At 35.9% G+C, this 19895-nt stretch overlaps 1 protein-coding gene across 1 annotated transcript in view; it reads right to left on the bottom strand.

The window, feature by feature from the left end:
• Positions 1-209: 209 nt before the first annotated feature.
• THSD7A (thrombospondin type 1 domain containing 7A) overlaps positions 210-19895 on the bottom strand; it is a 230822-nt gene continuing 211136 nt past the window's right edge. Inside the window, exons 21-29 of the mRNA XM_086742407.1 lie at positions 17555-17672; positions 14515-14660; positions 13763-13937; positions 11341-11514; positions 10216-10311; positions 7119-7201; positions 6584-6794; positions 3126-3213; positions 210-1562 (exon numbers count right to left, since the gene is read on the bottom strand). Of these exons, the coding sequence (XP_086598533.1) occupies positions 1478-1562; positions 3126-3213; positions 6584-6794; positions 7119-7201; positions 10216-10311; positions 11341-11514; positions 13763-13937; positions 14515-14660; positions 17555-17672 (1176 nt within the window). The 3' untranslated portion in view covers positions 210-1477. The remainder of the gene's footprint in view (positions 1563-3125; positions 3214-6583; positions 6795-7118; positions 7202-10215; positions 10312-11340; positions 11515-13762; positions 13938-14514; positions 14661-17554; positions 17673-19895) is intronic.

Consider the following 19895-nt stretch of genomic DNA (forward strand, 5'->3'; position numbering starts at 1 on the left):
CAGTGAGTTTTTATACTGCCACAGTTTTTTAAAAAGTCAAGAGTATTAAAACGGCAGAACTATTGATCTTATTGTACTTGCCAGTACACTCAAGAGTTTACCTGAATAATTAAAAGAGTCTATTCAATTATCCAAATTAGAAAAGACAAAAGGGCTCTAAGCATTGCACTGTCAGCAACAGTGAAAATGTTCTTAATAGCAGAAGGAAAAAAAGCAAAACCACTTTATTTTAGTTCAACAAACAATCAGAATACCTTTTTAGACAGTATGTCACTCAGGATTACAGAGCAACCACTTTTCTTTTTCTTTTCTTTTTTTTTTTCTAACAAAGTTAACAAATATAAAAATTCTAGTCATAAACAGCCTTCAAAGTACAATTAGAAACCAGCAGGACAATCTATACCAGTATAGATAGATGGGACAAGAAACTAGACACTTGTATTCCTGCCATGATATAGACTACAAATGGCTGCTGTGACGAGGAACGGTGCATACAGTACACGTCATTCGCCAATTCCATCCAGTCATAGTCCAAGCTGAATGCTACTCTCTTCAGGATTCAAGACCTGTCTACTTGACACCCCTTGCGCAAGATACATCATCATCCTTTCCGAAAAGAGGCAGTTTCTATGGCAATACTAGTTAAGTGCATATCATGCTGCACTAATATAGTGCAAAAATTTGCCTTACATGTAGCAAAAAAGATGCAGGCAACAGTTTGAGTTAGAGAACGTAGAAACATATTGTAACATTTACAACGGTATTCTTTTTGCAGACATCAACCGCTAGAAAATACCGAATCTGAGAACACCTCCTTTCTAGGTGTAGATATGGGGCCTTTATAGTTCGGAGTGAAAACATGACAGAATTTTGCAAGTGAGTCTTTGCCCTCAGAAATGCAGGTTAACACAAGTTATCATCGACTGGCAAATGGTTGAACTTGCTCAGTGGGTTAATCCAAGTTAAAAGTTAATATTGTACTAAGCACTAAAATGCTCTTTAACAAGTACATAATCTGATAGAGTAATACATGTGGTTCAATTGAGTATATATGTTATGCTTGAATATAAAGAGTCATAGACAGCTTGGTACAAACTCTTCATGCCTACTGATTATACTTGGTTAATGTTGCAGGGGCTTCCAACTGTTAATACTATGTCAGCTACAGTATTCTGGAGACAGAAGTGGTGCTTATAGTTTGTAAGATTGAGGAAAGACCACAAATCTCCAACTGCAGTGTCTATTAACATGATTCTGCCAGATTTCTCAGTGCTGATGGTCTAAAGTAAAGCAAAAATACCTTGAATATCCGTAGGCATTATGAAATCCATCCTTCTTTATCTATGGCGCAGTTACAAAAAAAAAGAAAAAGTCAAAACACTTAATCCACTCCATAGAAAATCCCTGTGGCTTTGGATACCTTCTGATTTCAATCCGTTAATTTAGACTTCATTTTGTCACCATGAGAAGTTATATTTTACATATCTGCATCTCCATCATAAGCCAAGGTTAAAGGTTTCAGTCGGTTGTTCTGCCTTCTCTGGGGCTTCTTTGGCTTTTTGCTGAAACAATAAGATAATTTGTAAATAGAACAAGAAGCTAATAACGTAACAAAGATGGATTTCAGTCTTAAATGAAAGAGAAGTGTGTCGTTTTAAGATAATGCATTTGGTTGTAAAAGCTATAAGCTTAAAACCTTCACTTGGATCAGTAATTATCTCTTTATCAACCCAAACCAACATCTAATTCAAAATTCAGTTGTTCAGAAACAGGCTGTTATGGCGCTGATGTGACTTGATGAAATCCTTGGCAGGTAATCCTGCAAGATCAGGCAGTTTTCAGAACCCAGAGCCTGCAGTGAAATATTTGGTTGTGTATCAAAGCCACAGTAAGGGGTTTTTTTTAAATTATATGAAATCAAATCTTAACCTTTCCTGACACATCAAGGGTTTCCACAGGAAAGTTCCATCTTTTGATTAGTTTTATCTCATTATACTTGCTGGAATGACTACAGTTAATTCTAGATGTTATAATCAAACCAGTCATAAATAGTAGGGATATGGTCGCTCCCTGACCAGCCTCGAATTAGATTTTAATCCAGTAGTATTTCCAATTTATTTGGTACAATTTTATAAAATTATCAAGCCAAAGGAAAATGCATGTTTAGGCATGCTTTAGTAGTCGTCTTCTTTTAGAGTTCAATGTAAGCATTTCTTTAAATCGGGCCTGCGCATTCTCAGTCTTGTCCAAGATCTTATTTCAGCTATGTCACTTAGGCAGCCCAAATCTAATTCTTTGTTACTAAACAAAGTAACAAAGTTGTTACAACGGCTTGCAGTGGCCACAGGTTCCAGCCTGAAGAACTTGCAGTGGAGTTGTAAGCTAATGGATTTTCTTCTCCTCAAAAATTAAAAGATTTTGTTCCTTACTCAGACAGAATTGAGATTTTGAGGAAGGTTTACTAAAAACCAAACAAATCCAGAAGCCTCCCAAATGCCTACTGATGCAGTACAGCCATGAGCCTAATGTGTATGACCACGCTTCCCTCACCTTCCACCTGCACAGTCATTTGGATCAGGAATTCCAAACAGGACCTAGAAAACTTCAGGAAGAGCATTCCCAAAGGTGACTTGTTCTTGCAAAAAAAAAAAATCTTTGCTTTCATGTACAGTAAGATTTTTCAACAAAATGTTATTTCAGGTATAAAAAACAGATGAGAAAGTTTTCAGACTTTTTTTCCTCTCTCTATATCCTGACAAATATCAAATCTCACTTGCCCGTTTACTATATTTCCTTCTTGCTCTTTCTCTCTGCATGTTGTTATACAGATGTAATTAAATTATCATGGACATACTACATTCTTAACAGAGATAAACTGGGCAAAAATAAACTATACACTAAGCCACCCCATACTTGCAAGAAGTTCTTCTGAGCTCAGGAGAGCATATGTTTAGCCATCACGTAAACTACAACCAGAGTCCACTAACATGAGCTTGGACAAAAGAACATGGAAAATTGAACACTGCAGTTCACAGAACTGCCTGCAGTTTCTACAGCGGCATATGTAAACGCCTACATTACAGTCTATGTGGGACCGCTTCTTTGTAAATAGTTAAAGAACTCACCAGGCTAGATAGATCATAGAAACAATAAAGATGAGTAAAACAAATGCACCAGCAGCTACACCATAAACCCAGGTCTTCAGCCTCCCATCTAAAAGGAATGAATGTTAGTCAGTAGTGTTAGAGTTAGTCTTGTTGAATTATTAGTTCTGATATAGCATAGAAATACTTTTATAATCCAAAATAAACATCTTCACTAGCAATTACAGCTTAATAAGAGTAAATACTATTGAACAACTGAGCAATAGCTTCTCTGTGCACTTGTGTTCTGCTTTTCAGATGAAGTCTGGATAATCTGAACGGAGCTGAGACATGGGGCAGAGGGCAGCAAGTGAGACCCCCATAACCCAGCCCCTGGGCCCACTGGTAGTGGGCAATCCTTCAGCGTGATCGCAGGGCAGCTTATCAGGCCAGGACTCATTTGCACTGTTAGCACCACTTTCCATTCTAGCTCTGTTAAATCAATAAGCTTGTTATTATCATTCTTGTTGCTATTTAATGTTTTTAAATACCCTTAGCATTTTTTTACCTCATCCACACCTTGCGCATACACAACTTTCACTACTGCATAAAGCAATAATTTTTCAATTTCTTCCCCTACCAAATGCAAGTTCTGTTGTTATAAAACAACTTTCCCTCAGAGAACAAGCAAAAATGCACCAAAAAAAGACAACCCCTGCTCATAAACAGAACAACTGCCTGTTGTTAATAAGGACTGCATTTATGCCCAGCCTGTGCAGTTTGTATTTGGACACAACCTCCCTGCAGGCTGAGGTATACATCCCACTCCTTGATACCTTGGATCCTAGATGCACCCACTTCTCCCAGAAAAAAATGGTGTGACTTTCTCTGTCTGTAGGGTTTTGCTCTGAACCCCAAACGAGCACGTCACAATCCAAGGTCAGTGCGTGCTAAGTGACTCACTACTTTTATCTGACTCATTCTGCAAGTTTCTAAATAGCTTTTTGAGAATATTCTTTTACAGGAGGTAGGCTAGCCTTGCCGCACCTCCTTGACAATGAAAATTTCATTAAAAAGCTGATCTATTTCATTTACAAGGGGAAAAAAAAATAATTTTATGAAGTCATGTATATTTTCAGTGTAAGCAAACACAGCTAAAATTTTTCTGACCAAATACTTATTGTTTCCTGATACCTCTGTAGAACAAAGAGGCATTATCGATGCAGTTGATGTTTTTACAACGTAATCATAACAAAAATTAGTCAGACTGACTTTGCTCAGATTCACAGTGCAGTTAACTGCTGTGCAATTAAGTTCAGGTTTTATGTTCTCTAGCAATGCAAAGTCTTGCAGTTATGTGGACAAATTGTTCAAGACTAATTAATATAACAATATTTTCGGTTCATTACATTAACCAACCTAATGAAACATTATAACTGATAATAACTGATATAACTGATCCATTAAAGACGGATTGAATAGCCGATTTGACCTGATATATCCAATGCTATGATGATATGAATGAGAGGAATTCAGACTTCAATACTACTAAATAGGTTAGTTTCTTCTTTCCTTGGCTTATTTCCATTGGTAAATGTAACAGGTTTTGGGTTGTTTTAAAATAGTATTATCTCCTTGAAAAATAGACTGGCATTACTTTGTGTATGGATTTATTTATTTTTATCAAGGCAGGGAACTCTGCTAATAAGGTTATTCATATTATGCAACGACAGACATCTAACTCAGGCTTTCTGAATTTCCCCAGACAGATTATTTCTACTTATACAAGGGAACTGGTATCTCAGAATCATCTGTTTTGGGTAACAAGTCAGCAGATACACTTGAAGAGGATAGTTTAAATATCTTCCATTCTGGAACTGTAATATAATTTGTTGAAGACAGCCAAAGAAATATTTTAAATTTAGACTTAGAAACTCTGAGGAAAGGAATAATCTTGCTAGAGTAAAACAAAATCTTTCCAATAGTTACCCAATCCTAGAATTAAAACAATTATGCATAAATCTCCTCTGAAGTGCAAAATGTTCACTTTCTTCCACATTTGCTCATACCTTCACTGTATAAAGTATTAATTCTATTGAATACCATTGTATTTATCTGAGCTATGTTTCCTTCCTAACTTGAATTACTGGAAAATTGGTGAGTTTTCATGAAATCTCTCAACTGTTTCTTGCACCAAACACGATGTCTGAGCTCACATGAGCATCCATGTTCCTAAATAGTTGAAGGCAACTGTCTGACCTTTAGTTATTGTGACCACTCTTACTGCTACAATCCACTCTCTGACATTTTCAGGTGGACTTAGCTAGGATGAGTAAAAGATATTTGGTAAGATGCTACTTTCTAAAGGAGGACCAGAAATGATTTTTTTTTTTTAATTGTGGATTAAAGTATTAACTAATTGGAGTAAAGGTCATTTTATTGCAGGTATCAAATACAGTATCACAGCAAAAATTTGCAGTAAATATTAGTAGGACTAATGGGATCTAACATAAGTATTTCTAACCTGAACACAATTTAATCTGCTTATTAGTAGTATTGCTGTAGTTCTTAATCTGCAGTATTTTACAGATTATGCACATAAAGATACTGTTTTCAATTTTCAGATCGAAAACATTCATAAAAGCTTTAGAAAGAAGTGAACACTCTACGAACAAGTGTGTTTGAATATTTAGCTCTATGTGATTTACATGACACTTAAGAAGATAACCAATTGCTCTATAATATCATTAACATTTTGAATAAGCATCATCTCTCTTTATGTGGAACTAATTTGTTACTTAAAGTTTTATTTATCTCTATGCTTAATAGTATCAGGAAATATTTACTGAAACCTGATTACATGATGGACTTTGTAAAGTATTTTTCCCACTCTTGCACATAAGTCCTCACTCAGCTCTAAAGAACATGGTCCCTCATAAAAGCAAATATTGCCTATAGAGACTTAAAGCATGTCTATGCTAAATATCAATAATATGGTTAGATCTTGTCTAGCATGAATTAGTTTAAATATGGATATGGTGGAAAAGCATTAGCATATCTGTACTGATTGTCTTCCTACAATTTACGCTACGGCTGCAAATCTTTAGCAGCCCTTACCCGCTGCAGTATTCAGAGGGTAAGCTTTTCACTCCTCTGTCAGCAGCATTACTGGTTTAGACAGCATAATCTAATATTCTGGCTTGCAACTTTGCAGCCACTTCCCTTCTAAAGTCACATTTCAAAGAGCTTTGGTGAATTTTAACAGGTAGAATGGATTAAAAGGATATCTTCTGCAATACTAGATTTCATTAAATACACTGATGGAGTATCTGAGAAGACTAGGGCTTTGCTTATGTCACTTCCATTGTTTTCAGTCAGGGCAGATGCCTGTCTTCTTAAATGAACACTTAAGGGTTTTTCTTTTCTTCCTCAGCATCACAAAAATGTAAATGCCAGACTCTGCAGCAGTACTTAGCATTAAGCTCATTGCATGACTTCACCTGGCCCAAAAGGCTGTAGAAACCAGGTCCTTCCTCGTCCTGACTGGTTACTGGAGGGCTGGGTAGGGTTCACAGCTCGACTGGTTTTCACATCTCCCTTTTTGTCCTCCATGGTGGGGATCACCACTACTGGGATGAGAGTGCACTGTTCGAGTGTGCCATCGGAGGACATAACTTCAGTGTATCCGTCTTCACAACTGCATGTTCTACTCTGTAGGGAACAAGTGTTTTACACTGTGTAGCAGAAAAACAGTTTTCTGTGAGCCATAAAGCATAACAACATGGATGACTGGAAGAGAACACTGTTTTGATGAGTGCTAGCCTGGAGAGTACCTCTTCATATATTTTTATGCAAGTTTGTACCAAACCAAAAGGGATTACCCAGCGTTTAATTGAAAGGTAGAAAATAGTCTGAAGTTGATTTTAACAAATTAATAATTAGCAAAATCTCTGAAAATACTTTTTGTTGGCATGCAGAGAGATGTGTGGGAAGTCCTTATGGGGGTCTTTTATGCTCCAACGCAGTAGCACATACCTCACTGCAGTAAGCGTGGGGTTGACTGCACGGTGGATTACATGACCTGTCAGCATCTGGTTGGCGCATCACTAAACAGCCCCCTGTAGGACAGAAAATCATATTTTGACATGATAATAGCTCACCACTGATGAAATTGCTGATGTCATTACTTGCTACAGTATGTAATGGATTACAATTTGATTACTAATTTGAATTTAAGAGTTGTTCTTTTATACTAAGGTGAAGGATACTTGGTATCAAGTATTTTCTTGTAGGTAGAGTAAGGATTGAGTACATGTATTTGCATTCATGTGCATTTTAAAGAACTAATATTTGGCAAGTGAACCTTTAATTTTTCCCTTTGTTCCTTTGGTGGATTGCTCAAAAGACAGTTTAAATGTTTTGTTGTGCTTGAGGGAACAGATTTTGGTTCTCTACGGCCCTCCTTCAGACTCACATAACAAAACTGTGGCCACAAAGAAAAAAAATGTGTATCTTTGATTTACATCATTGCCTGTCAAACTGAAAATTATCTACTCATCCAGTTTATGAATGGATACTTGTTTTCTGCTGTTCCTCAGTAGTCACTTTTTACACGTGCGATAGCTTTGCCTCTTATGAAGCCATGCTTCATGCTAGTCTAAGACAGATTTTTCAGAAGGAAAAGAGTATTATCAGTAAAGCAGGTACTGAATGCTATGACACTGATGATGATACAGTGGGTTTCAGTCTTTTTCCTTTTTATACAGTCCTAGTTCTCATTGCTACAGGTTTATGTACAATGCAGTTATTGTTATGGACCAACACACACAATCAAGGCTTTCACTATCATTTCAGCCAGAATTACTTTAAAATACATATAGAACCAGTTTGAATGTACCTGAGTTTCCCTTCTATCTTACAGAAGAGGGATACGCATATGTAGTTTAAAATTTATACTGCTATAGGACAACTTATCTTGCATCTTCCAAGTTAATAACATTTGTATACTGGTGTGATATGATGGTGAAATCCTGATAGCTGAGGTTGGTCACAACCATAGCAGATGCAGTTAGATGTAGTTACGTAGATCCAAGTGTTAACGGGATGGCCGATGAAGAACAAAGGAAACCCTGCTGGTTGCATAAGTTTTTCCCACCCCCAGACAGGAAAATTGTACATCCTAGAATACAAGTCACATGCCTGTGGGAATCTATGTAATAAAATATCAGTCATCCAAGGAAGCTGCAGAAGGAAAGAGCTGCCTCATCGCCCATGGGAAACAACACCTTCAAGTAAAAAAGAACTATTCAGCACAATAATATTATGCAAGTAAGTAAATAAATAAAGGCCTTAAAATACCAACGGGAGTCATAATAAAAATTTGATAATGTCTGAATTAAAATTAAAATACACTATGTTACAGCCAAACATGCAGCAATAAGGTAGCAAAGAAACATAGTAATCAGAGATATGGGTTGACTCTAGATCAAAACAGGTAATCTCCATTTAAATCAATTGTGTATGTGCATCTATCAGTTTAAGCTCTTAAATTCTGTAGTTTTTAAAAATCACTTTCAAAAAAATGTTCAAATGTAAATTGCAATCTGGTTCACAACTGTATACCTCATACAGAGAAGTTCTTGCAGAACATTATACTTAAGTGCTTTGTTTGAAAATTATCAGGAACTTATTTTGCATTGCATAGGAACTGGTAATTACATTGTCTGGAATTTTCCACTAGTCTTCATTTCAAATCAGAAATTTACAAGAACTTTAAAATCACATACAAACAAACTTTGAAAAAAGAGACACAATATAGGTCCAAAGACCTGCCTAGGAGGTCTCGTCATTAAAAGTCTCCGAACAACACATATTCATACACTTGTTTTTCCTGGAATTCATCACGTGGCTGTATTCCGTCACACCAGAACAAACTATTATTTTTATGTGACTGGCGGTGATTTATTAATATATTCTGATTTTAACATCTCAGAGCCACAATCATCAAGATGCCATTTATTTTGAAATCCTGTAGGACATTTAATAGATAATATAATATGTTAATCTCAGTAAGAATTCTTACTTAGAGTTTTACTTACCATACAAGTGTCTTATCTAGGCAGGAAGCAATCAAGGTGCATAAATAATGCCCTGTTGCATTTGTTGTGAAGATGATGCATTTTAATATTCTTACAGCACAAAGTGACACTTGCCAAGAGAGAGACTTGGGGCTATTAAGTATTATTTCAAAACCTTGTTAAAATAATACAGATATTTTATTTCTACTGTTACAACAGACAGCAGTGGTGGATTCCATCATCAAGAAATACTGTATTGGCAGTCCATGAATGAGAGCTCCTCTCCTGTGACTGACCTGACAGTGGCTGGCATTGAGGATGTATTTACAATCTCTGGAATTCTTTTACTATTTCCTGGGCTGATATAAAAATTATTTAAACAACAAATGCATAACCGTTATCTTAAATGAATCTCTAACTCTGATAAATAAATTCATATAAAGATATATACAAAGATTTTTTTTTTTTTAATTTGGAGACCTCAGTCATTCTTAATTCATGGTGTTTTGTGCTTTGGTTTGCACAAAAAGTAACTACATTCCATAGTTGTCCATGGAAGTGTCTTGCTATAGGTTTATGCCATTGAAGTAAAGAAGTAACTTATATTAGCACATTTATTAAAATTTGATATTTTCAAATTTTAAGGAGATATATAATATATGCATGATACTATCAAGCTTTGCATCTCTCTGCCTCTGTATAGGCACTGAAATGAACTTTAATACATAAAAGTTCTACTTGTTGCAGCCTGAAACTCTAAATTTAGCAGTGTAAAGATGTCTATGGTAAAAAAATACACAACGTAAAACATTCCAGGTCCAGTACAGAAGATAATACTTATATACTTTTACCATTACATGTTGCATAATTCTGGAAAATAAATTACATCTTTAGTACACAGAAACATGAAGATTCAAGACAACACCATGTTGATTCATACATCAAGAACAAGTGTTTTCAGCAGATTTTTTTTTTTTTTTTAAATTCCATGTGTTGGGAAAAGACCTTATCCACCTATCTTCCAGGCTTTTGTGTGTATATAAAAAAGCAGTTACCTGTGACGTTTAAACCATCTGACCTTTGGCACCAAACAGTTCGAGAAGATCCCTTCCATGGGCTAGCCATCCACTTGTATTCATAGCACTGGCCATCTACACAGAGAACATTTACTTCTCAATAAATTTTATGACAAGACTTCAGGCTACCACTGGCAGCAGCAACACTCATCAGTAGACCATACTCGTTATGCTTAATGGCTTTTATGGCTAAGTAGGCCCCTTCCTCCTTCAGTCAGCAACTTAGAAGGGTGCACTGCACACATGGAGGCCTCAAGGTCTCCTACACTTACTGGATACTTCCAGAATAGACCAGATGTGTCCTAGACACAAACTATAATGGTTGCACATACTGCATGTGGAGTAAGCCTAAGGTAATTAATGGGCAATACAAACGTCTCCAATAACCTCATAATGGTTGTGGCCCATCTGTTGTGCAGAACTCATTTAGGAGTCAGATTTCTTTCATGGTAACATTGAGCTTCAGTCAATGCTTCGGTGCTTGGTGAAGTGGCCTGGGCTTCATCTGACTTCATGTCTGAGCTCTGCTGTACACCTCTCATATGCCCTGGGATAAATCATTAAGTCCTTCTGCATCTTAGCTCCCTTATAAATATAAATTTTTTTTTTTTTCCTGATCTGTCTGGCATCCGAATGTATAAGAAATGTCTGTACAGGAAATGACTTTTCTTAGCTATTTTGTCCAGTACCAGTGGTAAGCATGACTGAGAATTTTTAGTGTCATTGTCATGCGATTGACAACAATTCAAAGCGTAGAAAGAAATCTAAATTTGGTTATGTATCAAAATGTAAAGTTTTATTTTTATTTATGTTCTCAAGCAGATAGGGCAACTATTTTTTTCCACATTATAAAAAGTAATCTCATTATTAAAAAAGGATCATCAATTTTCCAAAGATTGTTTTTAAAGTGCTAACATATGATAGCATTTAAAAGTTTTTTGTCTACAGTTGATATCTGGAAAACAAAAATTTAAGTGCATTTCTAAGTCTATCAAATCTGTATTTGCCTAAATTTGACACCATAAAGAGAAAGAAACCAAAACTATCGTTGTTCTGTATTTTTTTTCTTTCAGGACATGGTCTTATGTGTATTTTGGTGCTTACCATTGCATGGTCTTGTTTCCAAAGCCTGTTCTGGACAGAGATGTTGATTCTCTAACTCCTGAATGATCACTGCCCGAGATCGGACTTGTATCCCTCCAAAGCCGAGATCTTCACCATTAACACAGGTTAGCTGACAAAGGCTCCATTCTGACCACTCTCTCAAGTAACAGTCCCCTGTCAAACAGCAATTTTATAGGACGAATGATCATCATATTTGAAGAATTTTTCACACTGAATACATCTTAGAAAAAAATGTACAAATCTGGTTTCTTCGTTCCTTTCATTCCTCTTTTTAAACACGACTTATACTTAAGATAATATTTTGACACTCTCTGACTATCTGTGCAGTAGAAAATAGTAATAAGATTATACAAAAGCCTATTCATTCCAAAGCAGGGTAGTTTCCTGTAGCATTCCTATAAGATCACTCTTATTTTTAATTTCTGAGTAACACTCCACCCAATGTTTGGATTTTTGTAAATTTTAGGGTATTGTTCACTGTATGCCTTATGCTAAACTTATATATCTTGTTCACAGTTCTTCTTTGATCTTAGAAAGAGAAAATGTAGCCTAGTTTTAAAAAGATAAATTGTTGCTTATCCTCATGCAGAATTTCTCTAAACAGACAGTATAAGACTGCTGGAACATTCTTTGCAAGAAAGGGAAACAGGAAGGTGATTAAAATGTCTACTCTGGCTATATCATGTTAGGATAATAGAGATTTCTAGAATGTTATCTTATAGTGTAAAACTGAAAAATAAAATTATACTAAAGACACTAATTAGCATGATTGGCTAAAGAATATTTAAGGAAGATCTGAGGCACAACACAAAGAGACCATTTTGTTAAAACTGCAGTAGGAAATGGGACTAGACTGTGCTCAGACTCATAAACAAACCTCTTAGTTCTCATTATTTCAGTGAAAGAGCTATTAAAAATTCATGCTACCTTGCATTATACTGATGACAGATATAATCAGTACTGTGTTGACCAGATGCCTGATTAATGAAGGAATTTTATTTGCTAACGTTAGGAAAGCATGCGAAGAAATGAATAATTGAAGAACTGATGTATACATAATAGGAAAACAAGTAGTGATTTTTGGAACCATTAGTTGGAGCATATCATTAACACATCCCCACAGGGCAGTTATTCTTGCTGGCTAAATATGAGATTGTTGAAGAACAGGTTTCAGCTCAGCAAAATTTTAAAAGCAAGCAGTAAGCAGCTATTATTTTTAAAATATATTTGACTAACAAGAAAAAGAAACTACAAGTTTTTTTATTCTTCCAATTTTCATTTAATAAGTAAAACCATGTGAAAATCATATTGGAATGCTGTGCACAAAACAGTGATGGAAGCCTCCCTGGTTTTTTTTTATTATTTTCTATTTATTGAGGCAACTTTACTTTCAGTCCAATCTGAAATGAACTGGAAAAAAATCTGAGAAAGAGGAGAGTTGCAAGAGAACAAAACCAGAGTACCTGCATGGAATGATAGCTATGTTAAAACTGAAGGAGTTAATCACTGCTTCTGAAGATACATTTCTAATGACTCTACTCTACAACAGCAATATACTTCAAATTCTACAAATAAGTGTTTGAAATGAACTGGAGGGGCTTGACTGGAAATTATTCAGCTGTTATAGGTTCTTAATACTTCTCAGTATGAAGGTCACAGGCCTGATCATTTGTAACAGCTCCTTGTAAAAGACTCCTTAACAGTCTATGTGGGCATTGATAGTGCATGGAAACATTCAAGGCCAGGTTGGATGGGGCTCTGAGCAACATGATCTAGTTGGAGATGTCCCTGCTCCTTGCCAGGGGGGTTGGACTAGATGACCTTTGAAGGTCCCTTCAAACCCTAACTATTCTATGATTCTATGATTCTGTGCCATGTCCAGTGAGTTAAAAAGCTAGCGACACATTTCCTCAGAGACCAAGACACAATTTCATTTGGAATAGCCCCTTTAAACAAACAAACAAAAAAAAGACTCCCTAGCTTAGCCTCCTCAGACATGCACAAAGGGCATCAAGTTCTTAGCCACTGTGAAAAGTGTTAATAAAGTTGTCAGATGATTTAAGCACTTAAAGCAAATATTTAGCTACAAACCAACACTCCTTCTTATAGAGTTAAACATAGGTTTTATTTCGAAAGATTCTGTGAAAAATCATATTCTTATTAGGTACAATATGACTAAGACATGTTTTTTTATAAAATTTATAACATGGTATTTTTTCTAATTGATTTATTGTCATGAAGCCACTATCGGAAAGTAACTCCATTGGTCATTGATTGATGAATCCAATCAGTAAAGCACGTGAAAAATATTTAATTGCCTGCGGCTAATACTAAGCACTGATAACTATAATGATACCCAAACAATCTTGAAATGCAACATTTATTTGAATAGCTTTATTACCTGGACAAGGGACAGTGCAGGTTTCCTCAAGTATCATCTTCTTATTACCATCTATAATAGGCTCTATTTCTCCACAGAATTCGTCATCTACTACTTTTCCAACATCTTCAACGGATCCATCAAAAACCACACAGGAAATGTTCCTCACTCGTGTTCCCTCTCCACATTGAGCATCCTGGGGAAGGAGGACATACATGGATGCTGGACAGAAGAAAGCGCCAAGACTGTATCTGAGATACATGTCATTCTGTCTCGTATTATTTTTTGTTTAACTACTTATTCATTCCAGTTGGGAAAAAGAAAAAAAAAAAAAAAAAGACAGACTTTGTTCTTTATTCCTGAAACAAAGAAACAACAACAACAAAAAACAACTGAAGACTTCCGCTGGCTTCTACCAGTCTTTCTTAGAGTATGGAGCTAATTATTCCTTTGAAGGCAACCAGAGCAGTATCTCAACTGGAGATCTCTTCTAGGATGCCAATCTATTTTCACAGATATTCTTTTACAATAAAAGGTTTTCAATTATTAGCAAACATGCTGCTCAGGTACTAAAGTTTACGTTTATAATTTGAGTACTTGTAGGACATTGTTATATCTGTTGGCAAATATGAACTCTAGGAGGAAATCTTTAATTTTTGTATAAGAGAGGTGGAAGCAAATTGTTTACACTGTTATGAAGCAGGCATCTGAGCATATACAAATATACCTAGATATGCAAGCTCCGTAACGTCAAAGTTCCATATGGGGTTTACCTCTACTTTGCACGCAGACCATTGACCATATTGCCATCGATAGCAAGGTTTTACTGGACAGGGTTTGAATTGCTCCATCTGAGAGGGACAAGGTCTCCCATCACCCTGAAATGCCTGATTTATGGTCCTCCTTCTGATCATTTTTCCTGTAAATGAGAAATAGCAATATAAGTAACAACAAAGTGGTTAGAGTGATTTCTTCCTCAAGATGGTTCTATTTTGGTGAAAAGTATTGTGTTTGAATAAAGTAATTTTATCCACATTTGACAAAATAGATTGTAAAGCAGATCTGTTGGCTCTTGGAAAACGTAAATTCATATAACAGACAAGTGAGTCACTTTATATTCTGTAATTTGTGCTACAAGAAGTGCAGGAGGATGTCTGATTGGGATTTCAGATTGCTCCTGCACCAGCAATCAATAGCAGTAATTTCCTAGTTCAGAAACCTGGGAAAAATACTCTTTCTGAATGTGACAATATGTTTGTGGCACTTCAATGGAGATTCCGGCTCCCCGTCTGGAGTTTGCTGCTAGAAGAAACCAACATGTTCTCTTCTTCCCTGAGTTAATAAAGAATCATGTGTCCCACAATTGTCTAATTCCTGCAACCAGGAACAGCTTGCAACTTTCCCTCACTGTCTGTCCGGATAAGATGACATGCAGATTTTGCAGGGGATAGAGGATTCTTCACTTAAGCCCTAAGAAAATTAAAATACAATAGGCTTATCCAACATTAATCTTCTCTCCAACCATGAGTAGCACGCTACCCAGTATCACTGAGCACAGATTCTATTTCAAATACTTTATATAAACAGAAAGAGGAAGATATTTTTATCCTTTTGGTGACTCTTGCTTCTTTCATTTTCCAGTGGACATTAGACCATTATGCTTCATTAAGAGGTCATGTCATATAACCAAAATAATTTTTGTGTGCTAGAAGTAGTGGTAAACTGGCTGCTCTAGACTTGGCATCTCACAAATGTTTCCACAAAAGCAACACAGCTGTGGTATTTTAACCTCTATATAGATAAATGTATTAATAAATTCTGAAATAAGATATATATTTTTAAATTTGTATACATAAGGTTTATAACAAACTAAGGCATTACACAAATTTATATACATAACATTCAGTGTTAGCTGGCCAAAACAATTAATCTTTAATGCCACATTTCAATCTGATGTATTTGAGATCGAACAACCTAATGATCATGACACAAAGCGTCTGCCGAAAGAAAGCTACACAAGCCATCATGCAGCAGCAGAACTGTATCTGTCTTCCAGACAGTTGTGCTTACTGCAGCTAGCTAGAAAAATGTTTAACAAGTGGAGCCTTATCATTCTTGGATTCACAGTTGCTCCAACAGAGATGTCACAGGAGAAAAAAAGACCTTCTTGAAAAGTAGTGGAGGAAAAAAAAAAAAAAAAAAACCACAAACCCAAAGAACATCAAGGAGCAGAATTCTTACATATGGAATTCTTCCTCAACTTTATGGGTATTTGCATGGGTGCACAAGAGTGATTCAGCTTTGTGGTCACTGGGTTCATTAAATGGTTATTACTTACTGAAAAAAAGCAGTTACTTTCAACTTCCTGCCTAACAGGAAAATTATAGCTTCAAGACTTACATGTGAGGTTGCCATCATCTGTTAAAAACACTGAAAATTTGAAAGCTACTTTGCGTTACTATTTAAAATAAATTTTTGCACTTCTACAAATAAATTCAATAGTTGGAAAGCACGGAGATTTCAGGTAGCGACCTACCTTCACAGTTTGAAAAAAGTATAACAACAATAATTCTCACTTAGAAAAATATCAGGTCAATTTTTTTTTGGTCTTGTATATAAACAGAAGCTTGTAAAGGAAAATCTGGCAACATATTTAAGCTTTCAATAGAGCTGTTAGTTCAATTCTAACTCTATAAGGGTTATTTTGAATACAGAAGTGTAGATTATTTGAATGTAGAAGTCATGCTTTGAGACGCAATGTCAAAAACCAAAACATCATTACATTACTAGATACTGCAATATCACATTATTAACAGTTATTATTAAAAAAATCCATAGGTCTTTCTGTTGGGTTCCCCAGGTGGCCAGAGCTTTCACATGTTTTTGCCTAGACCTTTTCCCTGTGGCGCACTCCTCAAGGAACACAAAAAGATGCAATATCTTTTTACTCTGAGCCCAGCAGTTAAAATTGGATTCCATACACTGCTAACCATCCAATATCTGTAGTGACATATTCCAGACACGATTACAGAATGAAAGAGCTTCAATAGATGGGCTTCTACCCTTCACTTTCAGTAGTCTTCAGTACACCTTAGTTATGTGGCACAATGCTGCTTTCATGTCCTTATTCTGAGACATATCAGTACAAATAAATAACAAGAGTTCCTGCATAACTAGAGTGTGCCTTTGATACCCATTCTTTGACATAGATTTGATTTTAAAAAAATCAACATTTTGGAAAAACAAATTAATGTGATTACAGTGAAAGTAACTTGTCTCCCTGCCCTTGTTCTGTGTTCAAAAATATGGAATTCTGCAGGGAGTAAATTTGTTCTTTTTAATCACTGTGCTCTTCTACAAGTTTAGATGTTCTAAATTGACCACTAACGAAACTTAAGAGGAAATCCCTCCCTCCTCTTCCTCCTCCTACGCACTGAGAAATAAATATTCACTCAGTGTTTATTTTTGCCTCAACATATTATTCATCATATCTCATTTTGTTCCCAGAGTCAGAAACTATTCTGGGCCAAATTCTCATTATCTTCAGTGAATACAGTCTCACTAAAGCATATTATTTCCACTAATAAGGCTGATTTAGATCCCTGTCACTCTCCTCAGCTAGCTACATTTACTACTTCTGTGAAAAGAGACACTATTGCTTTTATTAAAGAAAAAAAAAAGAAAGAAAAAAGAAAAAAGAAAAAAGAAAAAAGAAAAAAAAGAAAAAAAAAGAAAAAAAGAAAAAAGAAAAAAGAAAAAAGAAGAAAAAAAGAAAAGCTCAGTCTTTAAAATATGCCAAAAGTATATACCGACCTGTAAGGCCACATGTTTGAGAGCACTCAGACCAAGGAGACCAGTCAGAGAGCTGACAGTTCACAGGACATTCCACCACACAGGATGTATTCATTTGCCATGTCTTCTCCAATCCAAGCTAAAAGAAAATATTCAGTGGTCAGCACGTAACACCCAGTCTGTGTTATTGGTGCAGTGTATGCATTTGGACATGGCTAATTTGAGACAACTAAAGTTTTAAGCAAGCATGAAGTCATTATTAAGTAAAACAATTATGACATTTAAAATTCTTACTTTAAGACAGTCCTAACACATATGCTGATTTTTAAACACATGCATAAATCCTATTTTCAGCAATTATTTCCTAAATTAGAGTCTATAAATGAGGGCTTCAGCTCTACAGTATTACTTTATACAACAGGTAAAGGCCAAAGTAATTTATGAAGTAAAATATTTTGAAATAGAAATATACAAATGCTGAACTATCAATAGCTATCAAGTGATTCTAGGAGCCAGGGTCAAAACTAACAAAAGGTTGAGGATGAACATGCATTGGATAATCAGTTGAGTTATCAGATGTTGCAGATGCTAAAAGTTTACAGGAACTCAAGAGAGACTGAAAAAGTTAATGGAAGAGAAATCTGAACACACAGAAACCACATTGGGCAAAGGCAGTCCAAGAGCTGCGAGAGGAGTAGATGGAAACTCCTGTATATTTATCCTCCTTACTCTTCCTTAGGCATCTGCTTATGCCTCTCTCTTGTTTTTTTTTCCTAATAATGTGTGTAAGTTTACTATACATATTATGCTATCCACTGTACTGTATGCAAAAATATTGACATGACATCAACAATGATTTGTTCTAAAAAAAATATACAGCTTTGCATGTTTTTCTGAAAAGCTTTGCAAAAAGCAGAATCCTCTAACATCCTGTCGTAGTTCAGCCCCAACGGGGACCAGACTACGCAGTCTCTCTCTCACTCCCCCCACTCTCCGAGAGAATAGGAGGAGATTTGACAAACAAAAAAAAAAAACCAAACACGCGGGTTGAGATTAAACAAAAAGTAAATTTAACAGTAATGACAAGAAAACAATAGAGTGATGGAACACAAATACAGTATAATAGCTCACAACAGATCTCTACATCCAGTCTCTTCCAACTAGGAGAGCCTCCCTTCAGCACCCTCCTCACTTATATACTGAGCATGATGTCAGATGGGATGGAATAGCCCTTTGGCTAATTTGGGTAAATTAACCCCAGCTGTTAGCTAATTAGTTAACTATCCCAGCCATAGGGGCTACCAGCTTCAGTTCTCCACCCAGCTCAGGTAAATATTAACTCTATCCTGGCCAGAACCAGGACACATCCCTAAAGTAAAAGCTGCAAATCTTGGAGGAGTTTGAGAGAAGGGGACACAAAAAATAGCCAGACTCACATGTTTTTTCAAAAATATATTCTATACTGAGCTCTTCTCCAGGCGGGAGTCAGTCTAACACTAACAAATGATGGAACCCCCACAAGGAAGGATGAAGTGCATGGCCATGCTTGGAAACGGCACAGTGACCACATGGTCCTTTTGTGTGATACTGGAAAGTAATTTCTATGTTCTTATAAACTCTCATGCTCCAGATTTTTGCCATCCAAGGAAGAAGAGACATATTCTAACACACATGAGAACATATGATGCAAGATGGAATATAACTGACGGCAAAAATGTTAGCATGACAATAATAATCCCTTTAGCCTGCACAGCTTCAGAATAAGTTAAAAGGATAGGTCAATTATAGTGTGCATGATATAAAACATGAAAGAAAAATCAATCCTGCCAACATCAACAGATTTGCAGCTTCCCAGCATAAAAGATTGTCCTCTTCACTGGCTCTCACCAGTGAACCTTGATCACCATTGCAGCCTTTGAGAATCCCAGGAGGTTGTGGATGTCTTTAAGGAGATAAAATTCTCACTGAGTGTTTTTTTGTTTTGGTTTGGTTTTTTTTTGTTTTTTGGTTTTTTTTAAAAGGCAAAGATATTTCAAAACCTATTAATTTCAATGACTGCAAAGGTTAATGACATAAAAGCAGTAGTTAAGACTTAAAAAAGGAAATAAAAACACTATTTCCTACTAAATGCAAGCATAGAGCAATAATTAGGCACAACATTAACATGTCCTCCATAAATAAAGTATCACAAATACTGGAAATGGCTCACCCTCATAGACTCACTAAGTCTTAAATTTGCATTTGCAGTACCATTTATTGAGACAAACGAGGTTTTAGACCTCTGTTGTTTTATACATCAAAGAACAATTTCTTGGCTTTTCTCTGTGGTACAATATAACCTTGATTATCCAGCTATCACACA

This window comes from Chlamydotis macqueenii, chromosome 2 (genome assembly GCF_036417535.1).
Source record: "Chlamydotis macqueenii isolate bChlMac1 chromosome 2, bChlMac1.mat, whole genome shotgun sequence".
Classification (NCBI taxonomy): domain Eukaryota; kingdom Metazoa; phylum Chordata; class Aves; order Otidiformes; family Otididae; genus Chlamydotis; species Chlamydotis macqueenii.